General features: G+C 44.1%; 1 protein-coding gene across 20 annotated transcripts in view; it reads left to right on the top strand.

Moving 5' to 3' along the window:
• FOXP2 (forkhead box P2) overlaps positions 1–27,641 on the top strand; it is a 551,538-nt gene that overhangs the window by 305,038 nt on the left and 218,859 nt on the right. For 15 of the 20 annotated variants that reach the window (XM_077338473.1, XM_077338465.1, XM_077338474.1 and 12 more), the window contains one exon: positions 6,288–6,398. The exons of the other annotated variants lie outside the window; for them this stretch is intronic. In XM_077338473.1, coding sequence (XP_077194588.1) covers positions 6,288–6,398 — 111 coding nt within the window. Of the gene's footprint in view, positions 1–6,287; positions 6,399–27,641 lie in introns of those variants that run through there. 20 annotated transcript variants of the gene reach the window in all.

The following is a 27,641-nucleotide window of genomic DNA, read 5'->3' as shown; positions in this document are numbered from 1 at the left end:
TCTAGCTAAATGATATCTGTGCAAGTTAGGCAAGGGTCTTCCAACAAGGCTAGTAGTCTCATACATTCTTCTTCTTCATCAGAAGAATCACAGAAGAATCAGTATAAGTGAACTGATACTGGGGTGAGCAATGTAATGATCTCTTTTGCTGATGCCACAAAATTATTAAGGGTAGTGAAGGCCAAGGATAACTATGAAGAGCTCTAAGAGAAGCTCCACAAACTGAATGTAGCATATGAAATTCAGTGTAAGTAAATTTAAGGTGATGCATGATGGAAAACAAAATACCTAGTCCAAGTATAGAGTAATACGGTCTGAACTTGCTAAGAGGATCTTGAAGTTGTAGTAGATGAAAGAGTGTGATGCAACAAGGGAAAAGGCAAACTGCAAGGATAAATGGAACCCCAGAAAGGCAAACAGGAAACCACCCCCACCCCATACACATCCATTTTCCATTCAGGAATTGGGTATGTAAGGAATGCCTAAATCCCCTCCTTTCCTCCTTGAGCCTCCTCAAGTAATGGGTGCTTCAGCAAGTCAATTTCCCAGTGGTGCATATTACTGCAATTCCCAATTTGGCCAGCATCACATGTATCATTTAGTGAGATCCTTTTCAGTGACACTGTGTACCCAGAAGGAGTATGAGAGGACTGTGTAAACTGTGATTGTACCCAAGACAACAAATTTATGTTGTGACATCTGAATGCATGTGAATTCTCCATTCTAAAATATACTAATCCCGTCTTATTTCTGAGGTGTTGTTTTACCTCTGTACATTTCAAATTTCAGAGGGTGTTTCTCCTTTAATGAACTTGAAAAAAATGGAATAGCTCCAGGGTGTTGAGATGAAATAATGCATTAAACTTTGTTCCTGCATTAGGTATGTCAAGTTGTCAGATATTTTTCAGCTTCACTAGCGACCAAAAGCAGGAAAATGTCTGTATGGAAACATCACTTGATGTAGCATGCTGCTCAAAGAGGGCTTCATCCCTTTCTGGCCTTGCCCATATGAATAGAAAAATAGTAACCTTCATTCCCTAAGTTTGCCAAAAATATCTTGAATGTACAATGGATTATGTAAATTCATTACATTTTAGTATTTTTAAAAATTCTCATCAGTATAAATTGGAGAGTTTAGTAGATGGTAAATTTGTTATGAGCCCTGTATAAGATCAAAATTCTGTTCCCTCCGTGACCGTACAAGGGTCATATTTTGTAACCCAGTTTTCTTATTTATTGTATTGGTTATTTAGTGGTTAAGTTGGTAAGGCTGTCTTTCACTTGGAACGTGTTATAGAAAATAGTAATCATTCTAAATTACCAAGTGCATAACCAGGGGCTTAATTTATCATGCTGACCAAGTTTATAGACATCATTAACGGTTCTGTTTAGACTCATGGCCTAGTGCTATAAGCTGCTGCCTCTGGGGAAAGTAGTTGGCAGTATCAAGCCTTAGTGCCCAGCTATTGCAACAGAGAAATTGTTGGGATCCTTGAAGACTGACCCTAGTGCTAATTCCTGCTTTAATGATAATACAGGAACAGCTGTTTTACTCCTGTATCAGTAGCTCTTATATTCCCTTGTTTATAGTTAAAGTAGAAGTTGAAATCGGTACAAGGTTTGAAATATTTTAAGATCTTAACAAAGTTACATTTGTTTTAACTCATTTCAATAATAATAAATATAAGAATGGCAGGTAAATAGGGGCACTGTCTGTCACTTACGTGTTAAACATCCAGTCCCTGTTACAGCCTGAGCATATCTGAAGGTTCAGGCTACATCCAGTCTGCTTTCAGGGTGGTGAAAGGGTAGAGGAAAGGAATAACAGATGAGGACAAATGGGATTTTCTAGAGGGAAGAGTAGACCCTGGGTCAAATTAGATGTTTGTGTTTTTAAAGAGTTGAGTCCCGGTTCCCTGGAACTAATTTGCATTCCTCATAGCCACACAAAAACTGCCGAGGGTGGTTTCTAAAAACAGAAGAGAACACCTGTTTTCCAGTGGTCCTCAGGGAGGCAGTCCTGACTCTTGGGATGCAACATCCTAGTGGGCAGGGTCACTAATCTTGTGACTCCACTAGGGGGAGGTGCTTTCCTGAATCCCCCAGTCTTCAGCCCTGTTGCTTGGAGTTCAGGACACAGATCTGCAGTGATTCTACAAAAATAAACAGATTAGACTACAGCCACGGAGGTAGCCTCACCAGTGGACAGTCTCTGCAGGTGGAGACAGCCTTCAGGCTTGGCATGCCCCATCTTTCCATTCTCAGTTGGAGAGTGAGAGTGGCCGTCATTATGGAGCCTGTGCTCTTTGAGCAACCTGAATTTTCCACCGTTCCTTCGCTGAGGAAGACTGGTGTCTGCTGCCTATTCAGTTGTTGGAACCTAGGAAGATATGGTGGTGTGGCTTTTGTTTTTCGTCAGGAAGCACTTTTTCCTTTTGGTGGCAAGGAGTTATGGCTGTGAGGGCAGAGCTGACAGAAGGCTCTTCTCTTGACAGTATGGCTGCCGCCGATCTCCCTCCCTCTCCTGGCCAAGCTTCCCTGGCCTCTCAGACTCAAGCTCCTGATCGCTGGTGTCCAAGTCAATTTATTTGACCTGGATTAAAGAAAAATGCAGGAGATCAGGGGGTAAGTGATGTGCCCGAACAAAAGGGGCTTCATAAGAGGACCCATAAGACTCATTCCAGGCATGCTTCCTCCTTCCTTGGAGGCTGTTTGAAGACAGAGGAAGACTCCTTCTGCCCTGTGCTAAAAGGACCAGATGTGATACTATTATTGGCAGGTAGGCTAATTCTTATGAAGGAGAAGAAGTAGACTCTGAATCTTCTATGTCTTCTGGTCACGAGGAGGGAGAGCTTTCATAAAAAGAAGATTTCACCATGATGCAGACTAGGCTTTTTCCTCAAGAGTTGTTCTATAAACTTTTGACCAAGGATCTCAGGATCTTGGAATTGCAGAAAACAGTGGAGGCTGAGACCAGCAGGTTCTGTCAGAGCTTTCCCTAAAGATGGTTCATTCGTTCCTTGGGTCTTCAATAAGCCGAATGGCAATATCCAACCTGACATAAATCTAATCAACGAGTTTTTTCCAGATTCTATTCTCTGCTTCCAGAGGCAACTCTGTACTTCAGATTGCCTCTGGTAGATGAGCCGGTCACTGGCATCTACTCCACCTCCGTCCTCCCCACAGGGGACAATGGTTTTCCTAAGGACCCTTGTGATAGAAATATAGAGCAGATTCTTCAAAAGAAATTTGAGGCAGCCTCTAACTGCTTTGAAAGCCTCTTCGGCGAGCTCCATTTTTGCTGGAGCAATTTATATTTGGGCTTCTAAGGAAACCCCTAAGGAATTGAAGGATGAACTAAAAAAGACTACCCTAACAGCTGCATTTTCAGCAGATGGATCACTGGATGCCATCCAGTTTTTTGCCAGAGTTATGGCTTCCAATGTGGTGCTGAAAAGGAATACTTGGCTCCAGAATTGGGAGGCATACCTTTCCATCCACACCCGGATAGCGGGCTTCCCGAGGTCTGCTTTTTGGAAAGGTAAAAGGTATCCCCTGTGCAAGCACCGAGTCATGTCTGACCCTTGGGGTGACGCCCTCTAGCGTTTTCTTGGTATACTCAATACAGGGTGGTTTGCCATTCCCTTCTATAGTCATTACCATTTACCCCCCAGCAAGTTGGGTACTCATTTTACCAACCTCGGAAGGATGGAAGGCTGAGTCAACCTTGAGCCGGCTGCTGGGATTGAACTCCCAGCCTCATGGTCAGAGCTTCAGACAGCATGTCAGCTGCCTTACAACCCTGCGCCACAAGAGGCTGCTTTTTGGAGAAGGCATGAATAAATGCTTAATTGAGAATCAAGATAAGAAAAAGTTTTTGCCTTCAAAGAAAAAAGTGGCCAAATCTAGTAGGTGTGTTCATTCCTTTTAGGATGCAAGACAGTCAGCCATTTTTCGGTCCTCCAAAGCTTCAAATCAAGGTTGGAAGGGAGGGTTGCAATCTCGTAAGTTGGGAAACTCTGCTTCCCCCTCAAAGAAGAACACATCTAAGTGCCCAAAGAATGCAAATAAGTGAGCTTCAGCATGACACTTAGAGGACCTTCCAGAAAGCAGCATTGGGGGTCATTTGCTCAAATTTGCCAGTCACTGATCCCACAATTTTAGGAATCACTGGGTGGTACAGACTTATTAAGGGTTACTGTCTGAAATTTGTAGTTCTTCTGTTGGATCACTTCCTTCAGGTCCCAAAGTACCATTGTCCTCAGAGGCACTCTGTCTTGCTTCCTGCCATCCAACACCTGCTGGAGATTGGGGCAATAGAGCAGAGGTGTTTATTCAGTCTAGTTCCTGGTTCCCAAGAGGAACGGAGATGTAAGGGCCATTCTGGAAGAAATTCACGATGGAAATAATCTGGTCTGTCATCTCTTCTATCCACATGAATTTTCTCGCATCAATAGATCTATCAGAGTCCTATTTGCATGTGCCCATTTTTGCCCCCACAGATGATTTCTGAGGTTTGTGTATGACATGCACTTCCAATTTTATTTGTTGTTGTTTTTCCTTTTTTATTTGGTTTGAAATCAGCCCCCAGGGTGTTTACAAAAATCCTGGTCTTGTTGGTGGCACACTTGCAGATGCAAGAAGTGTCAGTATTCTCTTATTTCCATGATCTCCCAATAAGGTCTTAATTGCTACAGCAGGGATTGGAAGATGTCCAGACTACAGTCAGGTGCCTGCAGGAACAAAGGTTTGTGTTCCTGATTCCATCTCAGATGGTTCCCCACCTGAGTGTTTGTCATAGATATGATGTTGGACAATGTTTTTGTGTCTCTGGAATGGGAACAGAAGATCAGGAGAGCTGTATAGTAAGTACAGGCACAGACTCTCCTGGATGTGATGTTCTTGGCCAGCCTCCTGGGAATGATGGTATCTTCTCAGGAAGTGGTCAGATGGGCAGATCTCCATGCTTGACCTGTATTGGAATACTAAAGCCCCATAGCCAGATGTTTGCCAAGGAGTCTTCCTCATCCCTCCTCACTCAAGCAGGTTCTTTGGTGGCTGGAGCCCACTTATTTTTCTGAAAGGATGCCTCTGAGATCCACCAAGATTGATCCTGACATCGGATGCCAGTTTCGTAGGTTTCCATATGCAGGGTTCAGGACACTTATTCCCAGGAGAAATCCTCTCACGGCATCAATTTTCCAGAGCTGTGGTCAATCAGACTGGATTTCCTGGCATTTCAGGAGAGACTTCAGGACAAAAACATCTTGATTCATACTGACAACATGATGGCCAAAGCCTGTGAACAGGCAAGGGAACACAAGGTCCAAGATGCTCAACCATGTGGTGAGGATTCTGTTTTCTTGAGCAGAGGTCCATTTTCGGTCTCTCAAGGCTGTCTATCTAGCCGAAGCGGACAATGCAGTGGCAGACTGTCTGAGTCCATGGAAACCAGTTGGAGCGGATGCTGCAAAACAAAGTTTTCATGGAAATCTGCTGCAGGTTCATACACCCAAGAATGGATCTCTTTATATCCAAACACTACTGTCAGCTTCCAGGGTCAAGTCTCCAATGGCATCAGGAGTTGATGCATGTATGGCCCATAAAGCTCCTGTATGCTTCCCCCCCTGTTCAAATTCTCCCAAGAATGGTCCAGAGGATCATCAACTTAAAAGCAGAGGTGTTTTTGGTGGCACCTTTTTGGCTTCGGAGGGCATGGTTTCAGGACCTGAAGATACTGTTGGTAGCAGAACCTTGGCACATACCAGTCACGCAGGATCTCTTGTCTCGGGGTTCTACATCCAATCCCAGGCCTTCTTTCACTGTTTGGAGGTTGAATGGGGTAGACTCAGAGAGTTGGGCTACCATGAGAGAGTAATAGAGACTTGTTTCCTGAGAGGCTTCTACAAATAGGGTGTATAGCAACACCTGGCAAGTTTTCAATACCTGGTGTGAGGGAAGAGGTTCAGATCGTCTTTCAGTTAAGGTAGAAGAGATTTTAGTCTTTCTTTCTGAAGGAAGGGCTTGATAAGGGGCCTCTCAGGAGACAGGCTGCAGCCAATTCAGCTTTTAGGGATACGAAGAAGGGCAAACTCCTGCCTTTCATCCTCATATTGAAAGGTTCCTGAGAGGTACTTCCTTAGTGAAACCTCCATAGGTGCATTGCTTTCCAACTTGGAATCTCTATATTTTTGAGAGCCTTAATGAAGGCACCATTTGAACCCATAGCAATGTCTCCTTAAAGGAACTTACCTTTACGACTTTATTTTTGATTTGTGTCACTACAGCAAGGAGGGTATCTGAGATTCATGCCCTCTTGGTGGATAAGAGCAAACAGCTGGGCAGGGAACAAACAGCTGGGCATGGAGAAGGAGAAAGTGCCAGCTCGAGAGCTACTGGTGAGTGTTGTTTTCTTTCTTACAATCTGTGAGGGTATATAGGTTTCAGGAGAGTGGGGTTCTTTGAGTGTTGTTTTTTGTCTGTTCCTTTCCTGGGTGGTGGCGGACTGCACCTATTTGCATTAGTTGATTTGCAGTAGTTTGCAGTTTTGCCTGGAGCTGACTGCTAGCTCCACCCTCTTCTTTCAAAGAGTAAGAGCTAAAGAGTTCTTGGCTTGTGGATCAAGCTGGGGGAAACTGTAAATATTCCAGAGTTTTCCGAAGGGGTTTTTGTTCTTCCCGCTTTGAATTGAAGCGATGTAGCTGGCAGTGAACCTGAAGCTTTAACATACATTGTGGGATGTTTGTATTTTTACCTCAGGGTGACTTTAAGTCTCAGTAGCGTTCAACACAGTCGATCATGAGCTTCTAGCTCGCCACCTCATCAATGCCGGAATACAAGGGACAGCCCTTCAGTGGCTGATCTCCTTCCTCCGGGATCGTGGACAGAGGGTTGCAATAGGAGAGAAAACATCAGACCGCCGGCAACTTACTTGTGGAGTTCCACAAGGAGCGGTCCTCTCTCCTATCCTATTCAACATCTTCATGTGCCCTCTCACACAACTGGAACGGAAGGTTGGGCTGGGTTGCCATCAATATGCAGATGACACCCAGCTCTTCCTCCTGATGGATGGCTGCCCTGACTCTCCCCCAGAAGCATTAGCCAGCTGCCTGGAAGCAGTGATGAGATGGCTCAAGCAGAGTCGTCTGAAGCTCAATCCTTCGAAGACGGAGGTCCTGTGGCTGGGTAGGAAGGGCCCATGCGAGGAAGCGCGTATGCCTGCCCTGGATGGTGTGCAGCTCTCTACGGCTTGCTCTGCCAGGAATCTAGGTGTGATTCTGGACGCTTCCCTCACAGTGGAAGCCCAGATCACAAAGGTAGCGCGGCTGGGTTTCTACCATCTCCGCCAAGCCAAACTACTAGCACCCTACCTGGCCCCGGAACACCTAGCCACAGTGATCCATGCGACGGTCACCTCTAGACTGGACAAAAGAGCTCTGCACTCCACTGCCACCAACCAGCTAAGGATGCCTGGCCCTAAAGAATTCTGCCTGGTTTCAACCAGGGCCAGAGCATTCTCTGTTCTGGCCCCCACCTGGTGGAACGAGCTCCCGGAGGAGAGCAAAAAGGAGCTCTTCTGCCAGGCATTTGGTTGAGACCAGACGCAATCAACAGCGACTGAAAGGCCCCTGCTCCCCCCCTGCCCCCCCCCCAGAATTCCACCAACATGCTCTGGACCTGTTTGTATTGTTACATTGTTGTATTGTCTATATTATTTATACTGTTACATTGTTATACGGTTACAACCATTATTTATTATTGTAAATTTATTCACATGTTTATAGATTTTTTAATGTATTGTTGTTTGTTCTTATGTAAACCGCTCTGAGCCCCCGGGGAGGGCGGTATATATAATAAACAAACAAATAAGTACACATGTACCAAATTCAAGTTAGTAGTGCTCCTGGAGGAGAAGGTACAGAAGCTATAAGAATTCCTGTCCACACTTTATTCTATAAAGAGTTCTTAGAAGCAACTCATGGAGCACATTTTGGAAAAAGGTGGGGAAGGTGTCTCACCAATTAGAGCAGAATCCAATACAAAAAGACAACGGATAGAAAAATGTTACCCAGAGTTGTTGAAAAATAAGATGGTCTACCCCTCTGATACTCAGAAATTATTTCCAGGATCTGCCTCTAGATCAGTGGTTCTCAACCTGGGGCTTGGGACCCCTTTGGGGGTTGAATGACCCTTTCACAGGGGTCACAGCAGGGCAAGCAGCTTGCCGGGGGGTGGGGGGGGTTTGAGATAGAGTGTTCATTTGTATGGAGCAGCAGAATAGAGTGAGATCGGCATAGTGGGACAAGAGGCAGAACTGAACTGAGAAACCCCGGGGAAAAAACAATTTATATACAGTCATGAACAATGAATCTTCACGCAATTGGTTAGTTTCGGTTTAATTCCTGTGAAAGAACACTTGCATAATTTTATGGTTGGGGGTCACCACGACATGAGGAACTGTATTAAAGGGCTGCAGCATTAGAAAAATTGTGAACCACTGCTCTAGATAGTGACAGTGGAATAGGCTGCCTAAGGAGGTGGTGAACTCCCCCTCACTGGCAGTCTTCAAGCAAAGGTTGGATACACACTTTTCTTGGATGCTTTAGGATGCTTAGGGCTGATCCTGCGTTGAGCAGGGGGTTGGACTAGATGGCCTGTATGGCCCCTTCCAACTCTATGATTCTACGATTCTATGACTCAGGACCATAGGAACAAGGGCTATACCCCCCATTCCCCTGAAGCTCAGAAGATGTTTCACAGGCCCCTGCATATGAGAGGACTACCTTTTCTGCTCCCCAGTGTATTAGGACTAGGAGACTTGTGCTGGTAATTGGGAATTCCCTATTGAGAGGAGTAGAAGCCAAATTATGTCAACTGGACTTGTTGTATGCTGTCTGATTGGCACGAGAATCAAGGATGTCACGGAAAGAGTAGAAAGAGTTTTAAAGCAAAAGGTCAGATATCCCTTCCTGGTCATTCATGTGGGAACAACTGATACTACCGGTGCAGTGTGGAGCATATGAAATGAGACTATGTGGCCTTGGGAGAAAAAGTCAAGGACTTGGGAATGCAGGTTGTGTTTTCATCAGTTCTTCCTGTTAATGGACAATGCTTAGGAAGAAAAATAAAAATAATGTAGATATATGACTGTCTACATCATTGGTGTCATTAGGAAAGGTTTGGGTTTTTGCACCATGGATTATGCTAACATGATGAGGCTTTTTTATCGGGAGATGGTTTGCACCTCATGATGGTGGGGAAAATGTATTTGTGAAGAGTCTTGCAGACCTGGTGAGACAGTATTTAAACTAAGCCCAATGGGGGAGTGAGATGTACATTCAAAGCCTAGTTCGATGAGTATAACTGTAGATTGGGACAGATTTAAAGGGGATGGCACATATCCAGGGGATTATTAATTTACAGGAAAGTTCTAAAACTAAACGCCTGGGGTACTCATATGAAGGATTACAATGTCTCTACCCTAATGCATAGAGTATGGGAAACAAGCAGGATGAACTAGAAGTCCAAATAAATGAAGGGGACTATGATCTAATAGGCATTACAGAAACCTGGTGGGATAACACAACTGGAATACTAGGATTAAGGGATACAACTTATTTAAAAGGGACAGACAAATAAAGAAGGGGGAAGAATATTACCATATGTTAAGAATAAATATATATATATACTTGTGAGGAAATATATGTGGCTGAGCATGAGGGTTCAGCTGAGAGTCTTTGGATAAAAATAAAAGGAGTAGGAAATAACAGTGCTATTTTAGACTTAATTCTTACCAATAGGGAAGAAGTGACGACGTAAAAATTGTGGGCGGGCTTGGTAGTAGTGACCATGTGGTTTGGACATTAAGATCTTGGGGAAGAGATAAGCTGTACGTAGTCCCACATAACGACTGGGCTTCAGGAGAGCAAATTTTAACAAACTTAAAGTTATGTTGGGTAGAATACCGTGGTAAAAAGAAATTAACGAGATGGAAGTCCAAGAAGGTTGGGAGTTTCTCAAAAGTGAAATACTAAAGGCACAATACCAGACAATTTCTTTGAGAAGGAAAACTGGGAGGAACCTATGGAAATCAGGGTGGCTCCATGAACAGCTTTCAAAAGAACTAAATAATAAAAAGACTCATTTAGGAAATGAAAGGAGGACTTTATAACCGAGTGGAATATAAACAAATAATCAATGCATGAGTGTGTTAGAAAAGCTAAAGTTCAGTATGAGCTTAGGCTAGCAAGAAATGTTAAAACAAAAAAAAAAAGGTTCTTTAGTTATATTCAAAGTAAGAAAAAGAATAGGGACATAGTAGGACCATTGCAGAGACAAGAAGGTGACAATGTAACAGGTAATGAAGAGAGGGCTGAACCGGTCTTGCGAGGGGAATCATGCTCAATATGCAAAATCATTTTATGTGATGAATTATGGGAGTTGTGGCCTAGGATCACTATAGGGGAGTCCATAAACAACTAGTTTCTTTAAATGAAACCAAATTCTCTAGGTCAGATGAATTGCATCCAAGGGTACTAAAAGAACTTGCAGATGTAATTTCTGAGCCTCTCTCCATTATTTTGACAATTATTGGAGAAGAGGTGAAGTGCCAGATGATTTGAAGTGGGCAAATATCCCCATCTTGAAGAAAGGAAAAAAGGAGGATCTGGGTAACTACCAATCCATCAGCTTGACATCTATAGCTGGCAGAACTTTAGAATAAATCATCAAACAGTTATAGAATCATAAAATAATAGAGTTGAAAGGGACTGCATGGGTCATCTAGCCCAACCCTCTGAACTATGCAGGACACTCACATCCCTATCGCCCATCTACTGTAACCTGCCACCTCCTTGAGCCTTCACAGCCTTTCCGTCAGATGGCTATCTAGCCTCTAAATTTTCCAAAGATGTAGAACCAACCACCTCCTGAGGAAGCCTGTTCCACTGAGAAACCGCTCAGTCCATAAGCATCTAGAGAGGAAAAAAGGAGGATCTGGGTAACTACCAGCCCATCAATTTGACATCTATAGCTGGCAAAATTTTAGAACAAATCATTAAACAGTCAGTCCATGAGCCCCTAGAGAGTATGAATGAAATTACTAAGAGTCAGCATGGCTTTCTCAAGAACAAGTCATGTCAGACTTTCTCTTTTTTTTAGAAAGTTACTACCTTGCTTGATCAGGGGAATGCTATGGACATAGTTTACCTTGATTTCAATAAGGTTTTTGATAAGGTTCCACCGTATTCTTATAAAAAATTGGTAATATGCGGTATGGATCCTATTGCTGTTAGGTGGATTGAGAACTGGTTGACAGATCACACCCAAAGGGTACTTGCAAATGGTTTGTCATCTTCTTGGAGAGGAATGGTTATTGGAGTGACTCAGGGTTCTGTCCTGGGCCCTGTGTTCAAAATATTTATAAAGGAATTTGGATGAAAGAATAGAGGGATTACTTATTACATTTGCAGATGACACTAAATTGGGAAGGGGTAGCAAACACTAGAAGACAAAATCAGAATACAAGATGATCTTGACAGTCCAGAACACTGAGAGAAAATGAACTTCAATAGTAATAAATGTAATGTTCTTTATTTGGATAGGAAAAATCATATTTGTTTGTTTGTTTATTATATTTATATACTGCCCTCCCCAGAGGCTCGGGGTGGTTTACATAAAACATAAACAATACATAAAACAATCCATAGCATATAAATAACCATAACAATAATACTAATAACTGATAATTGTATCAGTGCAAACAGTGCAACAGTGCAAACAGGTCCAGAGAGCACTGATGGATTTCTGGGAGGGAGGGAGCAGGGGCACTTTAGACGCTGTTGGTTATGCCTGGTCTCAACCAAATGCCTGGCGGAAGAGCTCTTTTGCATCACTGTAGGATGGGTGAGACTTGTCTTGGCAGTAGTACATGTGAAAAGTAGTACATGTGAAAAGGATCTGAGGATCTTAGTAGACCAGACACTGAATGTGAGTCAGCAATATGACTCAGTCACTAAAATGGCAAACAGGAATTTGGGTTGTATTAAAGAAGTATAGTGTTCAGATCACATGAGTTAATGTTACTGCTATACTCTGCTCTGAGAAGACCTCACTTTAGGATGCTTAGGGCTGATCCTGCGTTGAGCAGGGGGTTGGACTAGATGGCCTGTATGGCCCCTTCCAACTCTATGATTCTATGAGTAATTTGTTCAGTTTTGGGCACCACAAATTTAAAAAAAGATGTAGAGAAACTGGTGCGTGTACAGAGGAGGGCTACGATGATGTTGAGGGGTTTGGAGACCAAGTCATATGAGGAAAGGTTGAGGGAACTTGGTCTGTTTAGCCTGGAGAGAAGACGATTAAGAGGTGCTATGATGACCATCTTCAAATACTTGAAGGGCAGTCATACAGAAGATGGAGCACAGTTGTTTTCTGTTTCCCCAGAGGGTCGGATCAGAACCAATGGCTTGAAATTAATTTTAAAGTATTTGTGGCTAAACATCTGGAAGAAGTTCTTGACAGAGTGGTTCCTCAGGTGAACAGGCTTCCTTGGGAGAGGTGTGTTCTCCTTTGGAAGTTTTTGAGCAGAGGCTAGATAGTCATCTAACAGAAATGCTGATTTTATTAACTTAGTCGGATAGTGGTTGGGTGGACAGGAAGATATGTGCCACTGTTTGTGTCTTGTCTACTTGCATACCCAGGGAATTTCTTATCACCATTGTGGGATGGTAGGTGAATTTCCTCCAGATCAGGGTGGATTCTCAAGACTTTTTTTTTTTTGGGGGGGATCACTTGTGCATGAAATCAGGTTAACTGTGGGTAAGCAGATAGTTGTGAATTCCTGCATTGTGCAGGGGATGGGACTAGATACCCTGCAGGTCCCTTCCAATTCTATGATTCCATGATTCTATAAGGAATTATGTGTTTTTCATAATAACAGGGTGGTCTTGAGGTTAGACCCCAGCCTTTATTCTGAAGGTTAATTCAGCTTTTCATAGGGGAGAGGAGTTGTTTCTTCCCACATTTTTTCCTAATCCCAGTAGTCCTCAAGAAAAAGAATGACACTGCTTAGATGTTCAGAGGGTACTCTTTTTCTACTTGGATAGGACAAATGTCTATGCAGAAAGGTAATTTGGTGTAGTGGTTTGGAGCACCGACTTCTAATCTGGCGAGCTGGGTTTGATTTCCCTCTCCTCCACATGCAGCCAGCTGAGTGACCTCATAGTGTGTCTGGTATGGGGAGAGGAAAGGGAAGACTATTATAAGCTGCTTTGAAACTCCTGGTAGAAAAGCGGCATATAAGAACCAATTCTTCTTCTTCTGCAAGATTGATTCTTTGTTTTGTTTAGGTAAGTTTCCCATGGCAATAGAGTTTCTACTTCGTCCATCAGCAGATGGATTAGGGTCTGTATCTTCCTGGTGCACAGGCGAGGTGGTGGTGCACAGTGCATTCCTGGTGCACAGTGCATTCCCTTAAAGGAGCCTCTACTTTGGTGGTGTATTGAGCTCTGGAAAAGAATTGCAGAGCTGCTACTTGGAGATATGTGCACTTGTTTACCAGGCACTATAGGATTGATAAGATGGCCTCATAGAGTTTCATAGGAGAGTTCTATAGTGGGGTATTTTCCCTTAGAAATACTTTCCCACCCAAGGACTCATGCCAAGAATTCAGGGCTGCCCCTTTGAGGACCACTGAAGAAAGGAAGATTTGTTTCACTTACTGTGAATTTCCCTTCTTGGTAGTGCAAAGGTGGTATAGCCTATTTTTCCCACTCAGACGTTTTTCTGGGGTACATGGGCTTCTGAGTCTGGGAAAGGAAGCTGTACAACAAGGACTGGTAGTAAAAGCAGGGTACAAAAGACCAGCTTGTCATTATCTTCCTCTTCCTTCTCCCATTCATTCTCCTGTTACTTCTACTACTACTGCTACATGAATATGGTTTTCACATGTTGACTTTTCTACCCAACAAACCAACTTTTTTATTGAATTGGATGGTTTCTCTTTCTTTATCTTCAGAGCCTTACTCCAGAGGTTTGCTCTTGTATGAGAGTTTATTTTTTCTTTCTTTGTTGGAGTTGCAGTGTTCAACTATTACTATTGGGGAAGTCATGCAAGGATGATTAGGCCACGCCTCTTCTTGCTTAGGTAGGGCTATTCAGATTTAAATGAATTTGGTGGCCTTATCTGTGTGACCAAGGACTGGCCCTTCCAGTTTTGGATAGATCCTTCATTCAGATAGTTATGTTTGTGTCTAGCTCCTCACGCCTTTTATTCTCCTACCTTCACTAGAAGAAATTCACCATGGAAGGAAAAAGGAGAAGAAGATTTCCAAGCAGGATTCTGGGTCCCAGCTGGAAGATGCTGGCATTGGGACCAAGATGAGGACAGACTTCTGGGAGGGAATATACATTATCCATTCCACAACAACCTTCTGCTCTGGGCATCAGATCGGTTTTCAGCAGAGAGAGGGACAGCATGGACCATGTCCTTGTTGGAGTTCCCCAGATTCCTGGCCAACTTCTCCAAGAGTCGCCTCTCCCCATCAACAACCCTGGTTCATCTGGGGGCCTGGATAGACACTCTTCAGGCCATGGTGTTTCTCCCCCTCTAGAAGCAGATCAAGATCAGTAACCTGATCCAGAACTTATTAGCCGCCACCTCGGCACCCCTGATGCATCTCTCCGCAGTACAGGGCCTGCTCATCTCTCTGATTGATATGTTGCCATGGTAATGGTTCCATACACAATCACTGCAGTGGGCACTGCTACCCCAGCAGACTGTGATAACACAGAAGGTGCACAAGGTGGTCCAACCGCTAGAGAGTCTCAAGATTCAGCTCAAGTGGAAAGTGCGTTTCTAGAACTTTGCTCAGGGCATATCATTCCTTCTGGAATCATTGGTAGTGGTGACCACAGATGCCAGCAAGAGAGGCTGTGGGGCACACTGCAACAGAATGTTGGCACAAGACTGATGGACTTGAGCTGAGTTCAGGCACAGCATCAACTGACTGGAACTACAAGCAGTCCGGAGAGCTGTAAAGGCCTTTCATCAGAGACTTCAGGGACATCACATCCTCATGCGAACTGACAACATGTCCACCAAAGCGCACATCAAAAGGGGGGAACGAGGTCAAGAACGCTGTTCAACAGGATGACAGGGCACTCCACTGGAAGGAGGTACATCTCACGGGGCAGAACACCGCAGGGGGGTGGCGAACAAGCAAGCGGACTGGTTAAGCCTGCAGGATCTGGAACCAGGGGTGTGGGGCCTCAGTCCAGAGGTTTTCCTGCTCCTTGTGGATTGGTCCAGCCTGCCATGTCTTGATCTGATGGCATCAGCAAGAAATCAACAGTTATCCCTGTATCTGTCCCGATTTCACAACCCCCTGGCAGTTGGAACAGATGCCATGACTCATCGATGGCCAACGGGCCTGCTTTGCATCTTTCCTCCCATTCCACTGATGGAATCCTGTGCTTCCTCCACAGGATTCGGATGGAGCAAGCAGAGGTAATTCTGGTGGCTGCTTTGTGGCCTCTCCGACCCTGGTTCTCAGACCTCATATTCCTGGCATCTGAGGATCCCTGGTGCCTCCTGTCCAGGACTGATTTTCTACTTCAGGGGTCCGTGTTTCATTCGGACCCAGATTGTTTTTGTCTGATGGCATGGAGATTAAAAGGCAAGATTTAGAGAGTCGGGGTTTCCCCAGGTAAATAGTGGATGTCATGTTGCAGTCTCCAGCGGCCTGATACTAAGCATATTTACAACCACACCTTGAAAGCTTTCAGACAACGGAAAGCATTGCACAAGGTGAACCCCTTGGAACCAAGGGATGCTGATGTGGTATGGTTCCTCTTTGAGGCCTGGAATGGGGGCCTAAATCCAAACACCTTGAAACAGCAGGTTGCTGCACTTAGTGTGATGCTGGAACACAGGTGACAGAGTTTGAGCTCTAGCATGCATGTTAAATAATTCATTAAGGGCCTTCGGTGTGACACCGTTTCCCATCCTGGAAGCTGTTCACAGTACTGAAAGCACTGATGATAGCATTGTTTGAGCCTGTGCACTGTTTGAGCCTGTACTACTGAGGCAGTAGATCTCAGGTTTCTAAACTGGAAGGTTGCTTTTTTAGTGGCTTTTTAGTGGCTGTAAACTGGAAGGTTGCTTTTTTAGTGACTGTGAATTGCTTTTCTAGTGGCAAGTGTCAGAGATTGCTATATTATCCGCAAGGAGGGAGTTCTGCTTTTTCCAACAAGGCACCATAACTCTTTTCAGCTTGAGAAAATATCCAAGCGGCAGGACCTTGTCATCATAGGTGACTTCAATTTCCCAGATGTGTGCTGGGAAACAAACTCTGCGAAGCGTCCTCAGTCATGCAACTTTCTGACCTGCCTGGCTGACAATTTAATTTATGAAATGGTAGATGAACCCACAAGATTCAGCCATACTGGACTTAATACTGACCAACAGGCAAGAGTTGGTGGATGAGGTGAAGGAGGTGGTGACCCTAGGGGGAAGTGACCATGTCCTCATAGAATTCCTTTTGAGATGGGGAGCCAAGGAAGCTTGTAGCCAGACGCGGATGTTGGATTTTCGTAGGGCAAACTTTAATAAACTCAGAGACATGATGAGTGTCATACCATGGACGAGAATGCTGGAAGGGAAGGGAGCATGTGAAGGGTGGGCGCTACTCAAACAGGAGCTATTGCATGCTCAATCAATGACTATCCCAGAAAGATGAAAACACTGCAGGAGCTCTAAGAAGCCTATTTGGATGAACAGAGAACTTCTAGAGGAACTAAGAAAGAAAAGGGAAATGTTCAGGAAATGGAGGGAAGGACAGAGCTCTAAAGAAGAGTACCTACAGGTTACTAGGCACTGTAGATCAATCATCAGAAAGGCCAAAGGTGAGAGTGAGCTAAGATTGGCCAGGGAAGCCCATTGTAACAAGAAAAGATTTTTCAGTTATGTGAGGAGCAAACGTAAAGTAAAGGAGGCAATAGGCCCACTGTTGGGTGCGGATGGACAAACTCTAACGAAAGATGCAGAGAAAGCAGAAAGGCTTAGTGCCTATTTTACATCTGTTTTTTCCCACAGGTCAAAGTGTTTAGGCACATCTAGAGATGGCCGTAGCCAAAGGATAGTGTCTGGGTGGCAGGTTAACATGGATAGAGAGTTTGTCGAGAGGCATTTAGCTGCACTGGATGAGTTCAAATCCCCTGGTCCGGATGATATGCACCCGAGAGTACTCAAAGAACTTTCCAGAGAACTTGCACAGCCCTTGTCCATCATCTTCGGAACCTCTTTAAGGACTGGAGATGTCCCGGAGGACTGGAAGAGAGCAAATGTTATTCCGATTTTCAAAAAAGGGAGGAAGGATGACCCGGGAAACTACAGACCAGTGAGTCTGACCTCTGTTGTGGGGAAGATAATGGAGCAGATATTAAAGGGAGCGATCTGCAAACATCTGGAGGACAATTTGGTGATCCAAGGAAGTCAGCATGGATTTGTCTCCAACAGGTCCTGCCAGACCAACCTAGTTTCCTTTTTTGACCAAGTAACAGGTTTGCTGGATCGGGGAAATTCGGTTGATGTCATTTACTTGGATTTTAGTAAAGCTTTTGACAAGGTTCCCCATGATGTTCTGATGGATAAGTTGAAGGACTGCAATCTGGATTTTCAGATAGTTAGGTGGATAGGGAATTGGTTAGAGAACCGCACTCAAAGAGTTGTTGTCAATGGTGTTTCATCAGACTGGAGAGAGATGAGTAGCGGGGTACCTCAGGGCTCGGTGCTCGGCCCGGTACTTTTTAACATATTTATTAATGATCTAGATGAGGGGGTGGAGGGACTACTCATCAAGTTTGCAGATGACACCAAATTGGGAGGACTGGCAAATACTCTGGAAGATAGAGACAGAGTTCAACGAAATCTGAACACAATGGAAAAATGAGCAAATGAGAACAAGATGCAATTTAATAAAGATAAGTGTAAAGTTCTGCATCTGGGTCAGAAAAATGAAAAGCATGCCTACTGGATGGGGGATACGCTTCTAGGTAGCACTGTGTGTGAACGAGGCCTTGGGGTACTTGTGGATTGTAAACTAAACATGAGCAGGCAGTGTGATGCAGCGGTAAAAAAGGCTAATGCCATTTTGGGCTGTATCAACAGGGGCATCACATCAAAATCACAAGATGTCATAGTCCCATTGTATATGGCAGTGGTCAGACCACACCTGGAGTACTGTGTGCAGTTCTGGAGGCCTCACTTCAAGAAGGACGTCGATAAAATTGAAAGGGTACAGAGGAGAGCGACGAAGATGATCTGGGGCCAAGGGACCAAGCCCTATGAAGATGGTTGAGGGACTTGGGAATGTTCAGCCTGGAGAAAAGGAGGTTGAGAGGGGACATGATAGCCCTCTTTAAGTATTTGAAAGGTTGTCACTTGGAGGAGGGCAGGATGCTGTTTCTGTTGGCTGCAGAGGAGAGGACACGCAGTAATGGGTTTAAACTTCAAGTACAACAATATAGGCTAGATATCAGGAAAAGGTTTTTCACAGTCAGAGTAGTTCAGCAGTGGAATAGGCTGCCTAAGGAGGTGGTGAGCTCCCCCTCACTGGAAGTCTTCAAGCAAAGGTTGGATACACACTTTTCTTGGATGCTTTAGGATGCTTAGGGCTAATCCTGTGTTGAGCAGGGGGTTGGACTAGATGGCCTTTGTGGCCCCTCCCAACTCTACGATTCTATGATTCACTGACCCCTCCTTTGTTCTCAAAGTGATTTTGGTCTTGCACAGAAACCAGGGTCTCATTTTGCTTTCCTTTTATCCTTCTCCAGAGGACCGCAAAGAAAGAGAGTGGCATTCTCTGGATGTCCACAGGGTACTGCAGATTTATTTGAAGAGGATGGCACCCATTAGGCTTTCAGACTCTTTGTTTGTTTCTCATATCCCACAAAGTTTGGGGAAGGCCATCTCCAAGTCCTCCATAGCGTATTGGCTATGGCTCTGTATTTGCAAGTCCTATGAGGTCCTGGGGCTCCACTCTCAACTGGGTGGTGATGGCTCACTCAACGAGGGCAGCGGTGACCTCAGTTGTGTTTGTTTATTGATTTGTTTGTTTATTATATTTCTATACCACCCTCCCCAAAGGCTCAGGGTGGTTTATATCAAACAGGAAGAGTACACATAACTTGGTTTATAATAATACAATAATAATAACAACTTGAACAATAGAACATTTGGGAGAACAATATGTCAATGCTTACTGATGGCCCAGTGGGGTGGGTGAGTCTTCAATGATGGTTGTAGGAGGGAGACTTGGGGGGGACAATTGGAAATGGTGGTTCTGGTCAACTTCAACCAAATGCTTGACAGAGGTGCTCCCTTTTGCAGGACCTGCAGAACTGTTCAATTTCCATTAGAGCCCTTATCTTCTCTGAGAACTCATTCCACCACGTGGGGGACAGGACAAAGTTAGATTTTGCCCTGGTTGAGGTCAAGCGGACTTTCATGGGGCCAGGGATCACTGGGAAGTTGGAAGTGGTGGAGCATAAGGCTCTTTGGGGGTTTTGGCAGAGAGGCAGTCCCTCAGGTACACTGGACCCAGACCGCATGTGGCCCTAAAGGTTTACCACAGTGGAAGAGATCTGCAGAGCAGCTACATGGTAATCTTTTTCAACCTTCATGAGACATTATAGGATGGACAAGTTTGCCTGGGAGGAGGTGGGCTTTGGCAGGAGGATCCTCCAGATCGTGCCAGACTGACATGGCTACTTGTGCAACTTTTCCCCCTCACACTAAGAGACATAGTGTGGGCATGGCTAACCATCTTTGGATGACTTTCCCACTGAAGTGGAAAGAAACATTGGTCTTTCCTGAAGGTGTCTTACCTGATGTTTAGGACTGCCAGTCCAGGGAGCTTGAAAAAATCTGGAAAGGCCATTCCTCGGTTACCCAGATAAGGCCACCAAACTCATTTAAGTTTGACAAGCCCTACCTGAGTGAGCAGAAACGTGACTTAACCATTCTTGGATGATTTCGCTCCACTGAAGAGAAGAAACCTTCAGGTAAGACCAATATTTTGTTACAAAATATGACTGCTTTGGACTGGGGTAGTTGGGAAAGATTTGCGACCCCACCCACATGGAGGCGGAACTGAATTCCAAGAGTTAGGACTGCCTTCAAACCACCAAGAAGATAAATTGCTCCCAATTAATCACACAAAGAGAAAAAACATTTATATTTTTACCACAGAGGAAATCCACGGTTACTGAAACAAAACTTCCATTTCCTAAAAAAACAAAATGTGAGACTATCTTTAAATAGGACAGGGTCCTATTAAATAAAAGAGTAAGGCCACCTGGGAAGGAGTTAGGGCGGGCCCTGTCCAGGATAAAAACTCAGAGGGCCCAATCAGGAGCCGCGAAGCAGCTCCTGATTGGGCCCTCCGAGTGTCCATCCAGGGCCAAGCAGCCAATGGGGAGGTGCGCAAAGTGCCTTCCTATTGGCCCCTCACCAGGACAGACCAAAATTCCATTCACCCAGCCCAGTCTGGCTGCCAGTCTACTCCTGACCACCGCAGGGAGAGGAGGTCAGTAGGGCTGCCAAGGGGGCTGCCAAGAACAGAGGCTTGAACAGGCTGTGCTAGCCCTTTTCGCCCCAAGGCTGTCCTAACTGCCATGTCCAACTGCAAATCGCCTCAGAACCCTGACAGAGCTGGCCGGAGGCTGCAGAGTGCTCCCCCTCCCCCCTCCCTTCAGGCCTGCTGCGAAGGAGCCTCTGACAGGCCCTGACTGAGGGAAGGAGGCCTTTCCAAGAACAACGCAGGGAAGCCTGAGGGCCTTCCTTTTGATGGGGGGGGGGGCTTTCCGCTTCTGGCAAACAGTTGCCTGACAGGGAGGCCACAGAAAAGCCCCTTCTTACTTAAAATACTGCTCTGGCCGGGGGTTAGACACAGCCAAGCCATGTGTCTTTCTTTGCAACTCTCTGCAAATTTGAGGCCACTGCACAGCGTTATTCTGCCGAGGAAACTGGCTCTTTTGTCTCCTGTTCCATCTGCACAACAACCCTGTGCAGTAGGCCTCAAGTCTTTCAATTCAACAACAACCTGTGTGGGAAGCCTTAAATGTTTCTTCTCTACCACAACCCTGTCCAAAGTAGCCCTTTCTGCTTGGGGAGCTGATCTTTATACTCTGCAGGTGAGCTGTAATTCCAGGAGCTCTCCAGGCCACACCTGTAGGTTGGCTACCCCTGGGTTCGAAATATTCCTGGAGGTTTGGAGGTGGGACTTCAAAATCGTACAAGAGTCCAGCCTTCAAATGAGCCATTGTTGCCTGCAGTTGGTAGGGAGTGGTGCAGGAGTGTCCCTCCTGGCCTATGGGTTATGGCCAGCCCTTATCAGCAACTGTTAGTATTCTGGGGCGCAGACAGGCAGACCAGCATCAGTCCTGTGAGTCTGGAAAGTGCAGGAAGATCTAAATAAATATTTACAGCCTGAAACTAAATAGAGAACAAGTAAATGTCTGGAGACACATCATAACTGAAATAGTAACTGGCAAATAACTTTGGCCTGGCAAATAAAAAAAAACGTATTAAAAACCTTACTAAGGTCAAGACTGCTGTGCACAGACAGTCTTCCTCTTAGGGTTGACAGCTTCCCTGTGAGGCTCGCTACCCCACCTCCCTTATGGGAAGTCTGCTATGGGGAGAGAAGGGGAAGATGGTTGGAAAATGCTTTGAGACACCTGAGGCCTGCTGGGTCACTGCGGCCCATTCCCAGTTCTCTCAGATCTCTCACAACCCTACATACCTCACAGGTTGACTATTGTGGAGAGACAAATGGAAAAGGTGTTTGTAAACCGCTTTGAGACTCCTTTGGGTTGTAAGCAATAGGGTACAAAAATCCGTTCTTCTAAGGAGCAACCATGAAAGAAGCACGTGGGCACATAACATTTTACCAACAGTGAAAATATGGGAGATAGAAGGAACAGGGTGGACACCTGTGTACTGTGACTACCCTATGTGTATTAGGGCAGAGAGGCATTTCGGTGAATGTGGCCTAATTCACACAAGAAGGGAAATGACGCAGAACTGGGGGGAATTGGTTGCCATGTAATCTTCCCCTAAGAAGAGTCTCCAGTCTGATTTTCCCTTCACATATCTGAGGACATGGCTCTGGAAAGCTCATCTGTAACCACTATGCCACAATTCCCAAAGGTCAGTCCTCTCCCACAATCAACGAACATTCCACACCACAGGTTCTTGACACCCATATCTCCACACCCATGGCCTCATTTGCCACAACGCCGCCAGAACCTCCCACACAACACACATGACAACCCCATGCCCTTACAGACTGGACAACTCCTCCCCTTCCTCTTCCCACTGCCAAGCTCTAGCGCCCGTTGTATTCTTGGAGACAACGGGCTTTGCCCCTAGTTTACTTATATTACTTACAGTCCGCCTTTCTTATAGGACATAATATAATTTACACAGAGTCAATAAAATTGACAGCTGGAACATTAAACAATGCAGTAAGATTAAAGTTGTAGAACCAATCAGAAGGCTAAAACCAGAACTGAAGCAAAGTATAATGAACTTGACATTAAATGATGCCCATGTCCATAGTAGGATCTTAGCAGATTCTAGGCTTTAATAATGTACTGTTCACAGAAGCAGGAGACTGATTTGTCAGGATTTCAAGATCTGAGAAAGATGAACTCAAAGTGAAGTTCATGACTGACTTCTAAGATTCAGCGATAAAATCAGAATCCAGTAGCACCTTTAAGACTAACAAAGTCTTAAAGGTGCTACTGGACTCTGATTCTGTTGTGCTTCTTCAGACCAACACGGCTACCCATTTGAATTCAGGGATAAAGTGACTTTTAAATTTTCAGAAATTACTTGCTAATTTTTATATAAATAATTAATTGGCCAAGGGTGTGAAGTTAGTTTATTCTCTAACCTGTATGTTCTTGTTGCAGCCAGTTAATAGCACCCATTTTGAGGAGAAAAATAAATCAAAACAGCTATTCTTCTATAAACTTGCCTCCAGTGCTTTAGAGGACTTTAAATGCCATAAAAGTTACTTCACAATTTCAAACTCACAATTCAATAATTATAGAAATAAAGACCTAATCATACTATTCTAAAATATTTTGCAGGACTTATGGAAAATTTGCTGGTTAAGATTTATAATTCTCTGAAAGGCCCATTGCTAATGGGTAGTCAGTGGCAGGATCAAGGGATAAAAGAGTCTGGTTCTATTACTAGCAGTAAAGCCCATTGCACCAAAAATACAAGGGATTCCAGGCTGTTCATATTCCCTTTCAACACTTCCCCCCAGCCTGATAGACAAGTGGCCTAATTAGAGTTCTTTTGCCCAGCATAATGCTCCCAATTAATCACACAAAGAGAAAAAAACATTTATATTTTTACCGCAGAAGAAATCTGCCCAGACAACAATAGGATTACATAGTGTTAATACCCTTTCCTTGAAGGCTGGGAAAGATAATGCCCCTTGCAGGATGAGCCAATAGCCCAGGGTCTCTATCTCCCCATTCCCACCTCCCTGTAATACCCTACAGCCATTATGGTCTTCCAGGAACTGCTGACAGGAATCTGGGTCTTTGTCTGGCATCAGCCCCAGCCCCCAAGGTTTACATATTGTAATGGCTTACTCATGCCTACTGGCCTTGGAGCACAAGATAAGACTGGCTTGACCCCGCTCAAAACATTCCCTCCTCCGACTCATGGGAAAGCTACATTTTGGAGGGGAACATACTGCTTTCTTGATAATAACCAAGGGTCAAAAACAGTCAAACCAACATGCAGAACTGTGGTCTAATTTCTAATAACTGTATGATCAGTCAGAAGGTTGAACTCATTTTCTTTACCACCATGCCATTAAGCCTGTGAAAAATGGGGTGGGGGGTATAGAAAGAAAGCACTGGCTGCATAGCTGTAACGTGGAGCCCCCATTTAAATGTTCCCTGCCAGACTGCAAAGGCAGGGGTAGAGCATTTGGTGTAGAGCCAGTTTGGTGTAGTGGTTAGGAGTGCAGACTTCTAATCTGGCATGCCAGGTTCGATTCTGCGCTCCCCCACATGCAGCCAGCTGGGTGACCTTGGGCTCGCCACAGCACTGATAAAACTGTTCTGACCGGGCAGTGATATCAGGGCTCTCTCAGCCTCACCCACCCCACAGGTTGTCTGTTGTGGGGAGAGGAATGGGAAGGCGACTGTAAGCCGCTCTGAGCCTCCTTCGGGTAGGGAAAAGCGGCATATAAGAACCAACTCTTCTTCTTCTTCTAAATGCAGCGGGAGGCTGGTGTTACAGTTGATTGGCAACAGAATAAAGTTTTGAGTGACACCTCTTTGTGTTAAAGTTGACATTGGATTCAATCTTTGTTTTATACTTAGAAACAATTTTTCATTCGAAGAGAAAAAGCAATGTTTACATGGTCCCATAGTTCATCCCTTGTATTCTGCACTGAAATATAATTATTGAAATTAGTTTCAGATTGATTATGAAATTCTATGTTAGCTCTCTAATGTTTGTTTTGACTTTTCATTAGCCCTATTCTAGATGAAGGACTACTGCTAGGTACTGCTTGGTGTAATTATGTTTTTTGGAGGATTGGTCCATATTTCTGATTGGAGCGAAAGAATATGTGGGGAAAGAGTATTAGAAAATTGGAATAGGGTGGAGTGATTAGCTTAGTGGTTCCAAGTAGACAACTTCTTATAATAACATAGAAAATGAATAGGACAAATTGGGAAGGTCAAATTAGAACAATTATCTTAGAACATTTGTGTAGACTGTAGGACCACAGTCTTGTAAGAAACAAAAGTCTAATTTTGGTTTGGCTGCAGGTTTCTGGTTGTCTGTGATGTTTGCTGTCCAAGGACATGATTTGAAGCCTTATTCTTTAGCAAACTTGATGGAACTGTTGTTGTTATTGTTGTTGTTAGGTGCGAAGTCGTGTCCAACCCATTGCGACCCCATGGACAATGATCCTCCAGGCCTTCCTGTCCTCTACCATTCCCCGGAGTCCATTTAAGTTTGCACCTACTGCTTCAGTGACTCCATCCAGCCACCTCATTCTCTGTCGTCCCCTACTTCTTTTGCCCTCGATCGCTCCCAGCATTAGGCTCTTCTCCAGGGAGTCCTTCCTTCTCATGAGGTGGCCAAAGTATTCATCTTCAGGATCTGGCTTTCTAAGGAGCAGTCAGGGCTGATCTCCTCTAGGACTGACCGGTTTGTTCGCCTTGCAGTCCAAGGGACTCGCAAGAGTGTTCTCCAGCACCAGAGTTCAAAAGCCTCAATTCTTTGAATCTCGGCCTTCCTTATGGTCCAATTTTCGCAGCCATACATTGCAACTGGGAATACCATAGCCTTGACTAAATGCACTTTTGTTGGCAGGGTGATGTCTCTGCTTTTTAGGATGCTGTCTAGATTTGCCATAGCTTTCCTCCCCAGGAGCAAGCGTCTTTTAATTTCTTTGCTGCAGTCCTCATCTGCAGTGATCTTGGAGCCCAGGAAAATAAAATCTGTCACTATCTCCATTTCTTCCTCATCTATTTGCCAGGAATTAAGAGGGCCGGATGCCATGATCTTTGTTTTCTTGATGTTGAGTTTCAAGCCAACTTTTGCACTCTCCTCCTTCACCCGCATCAACATGCTCTTTAGTTCGTCTTTACTTTCTGCCATTAGAGTGGTATCATCTGCATATCTGAGGTTGTTGATATTTCTCCCTGCAATCTTGATCCCAATTTGTGACTCTAGTCCCGCCTTTCTCATGATGTGCTCCGCATACAAGTTAAATAGGCAAGGCGACAGTATACAGCCTTGCCGAACTCCTTTCTCAATTTTGAACCAATCAGTGATTCCATGTTCAGTTCTCACTGTTGCTTCTTAACCTGCATATAAGTTTCTCAAGAGACAAATAAGATGCTCTGGTATTCCCATCTCTTTAGCATAGTCAATGAAGCAGAAGTAGATGTTCTTCTGGAACTCCCTAGCTTTCTCCATGATCCAGCGTATGTTGGCAATTTGATCTCTAGTTCCTCTGCCTCTTCGAAATCCTGCCTGTTCTTCTGGAAGTTCTTGGTCCACATATTGCTGGAGCCTAGCTTGTAGGATTTTAAGCATAACTTTGCTAGCATGAGAAATGAGTGCAATTGTGTGGTAGTTTGAACATTCTGTGGCTTTGCCCTTTGGGATTGGAATGTAAACTGACCTTTTGCAATCCTGTGGCCATTGTTGAGTTTTCCAATGGAACTAAACAGGGCTAATTCTGGTCAGTGCTTCGCTGAGATTGCTTGCAAATTCTTTGTAAATTTTTCTGAGCTCTATGGCTATAGAATGAAACACAAGGAGTAGGCACAAACTGGCTCACAAATGAAGATTCATGATGACCTTTGGGTAGCTCATGGTTTATGAACCCATGTTTATGGGCATTGGAACCAACACAAATTTTCATGAACTTTGTTTCAGTTAATGACAATTTGTGAGGAGCAAAAAATAGCTGAGCCCTGGGAATTTTCAACCACTATATATCTCATAAACCTACTTTAACTGGTTCATTTTGTGAACCAGCATATCGGTTTGTGGTTTAGCCATGACTGAAAAAATGCATCGTGTGAGACAATGTAAAGAGCAATTTAATATGGCAAAAACTGATATAGATAAGGGTCTACATTATCAGATGTGTTTTCTTCAGCAAATTAGGATAGATTCTCAATAGTAAAAATATTTTTCTCCATTCACTTCTGCCCTAGTAGGCAAAATCATACAGAAAAATAAATTATGTATATTGGTAATAATACACTTACCCCACAGCATTTGTTGTTGCAGTTCAGAAGACCTTCTTGACTTAACATTGCATGAATAAGCTGCACTAAATTAGATGAAAAACATCAAGATTATTTTAGCCAGTAACTATTTCATCAGATGTTGCAATTTTTATTTATTTTTTGTTCATTAAATATTTTTAGTACATAATGAATTTAATATGCTCCACCCCCCCCCTCCCCCCGATTTGACCTTATACAGTATTACAGTGTCTATGGGGGGGGGGGGTAAATGATGTGTGGCTAGAATGAGTTGCTGGATTCTCCAATTTGTAAATTAAGTTGTACATTTTTGATTAGATGAAAGGGCCAATTAATTTAAACTGGAAGTAACTTTGTTTTTTTAATGTCTCCAAGCTATGTTTTGATTGATAAATATAGGCATCTTTTGATAAATATATGTCTTAATTTTCAAATACAGGAAAAAACGAGAGCATTCTCCTGGTCTCAGACACATTTAGATAGCAATCTTTACATGAAGTAAGGCCCATTTAATCAGTTCAGCTGACCCCAGGAAAGTATTTTTAGGATTGCAGCCGTAGACGCCTCAGATCTTGTTGATCACTTTTAGAAAGTAATTCTAATATTATCTGTCATTACTTGTTCTGTTGATTCTCTTGCTTCTGATTGACATTACCGTGAATTTTAATTGAATTGAAATTACGCAATATACAAGTAGTCCGGTGTTGATTCAGATGAAATTTCAGTTACTGTTTGAACTTTGCCATAGTGTTGGATTATCCACCTTGCATATGGAAGGTCCCAAATTCAGACCATGGCATTTCTAGTTA

The sequence above is a fragment of the Paroedura picta genome, chromosome 5 (assembly GCF_049243985.1).
Source record: "Paroedura picta isolate Pp20150507F chromosome 5, Ppicta_v3.0, whole genome shotgun sequence".
In the NCBI taxonomy this organism is placed as follows: Eukaryota; Metazoa; Chordata; class Lepidosauria; order Squamata; family Gekkonidae; genus Paroedura; species Paroedura picta.
The sequence above is the reverse complement of the archived record's forward strand: the minus strand, read 5'-3'. Positions and strand labels throughout refer to the sequence as shown.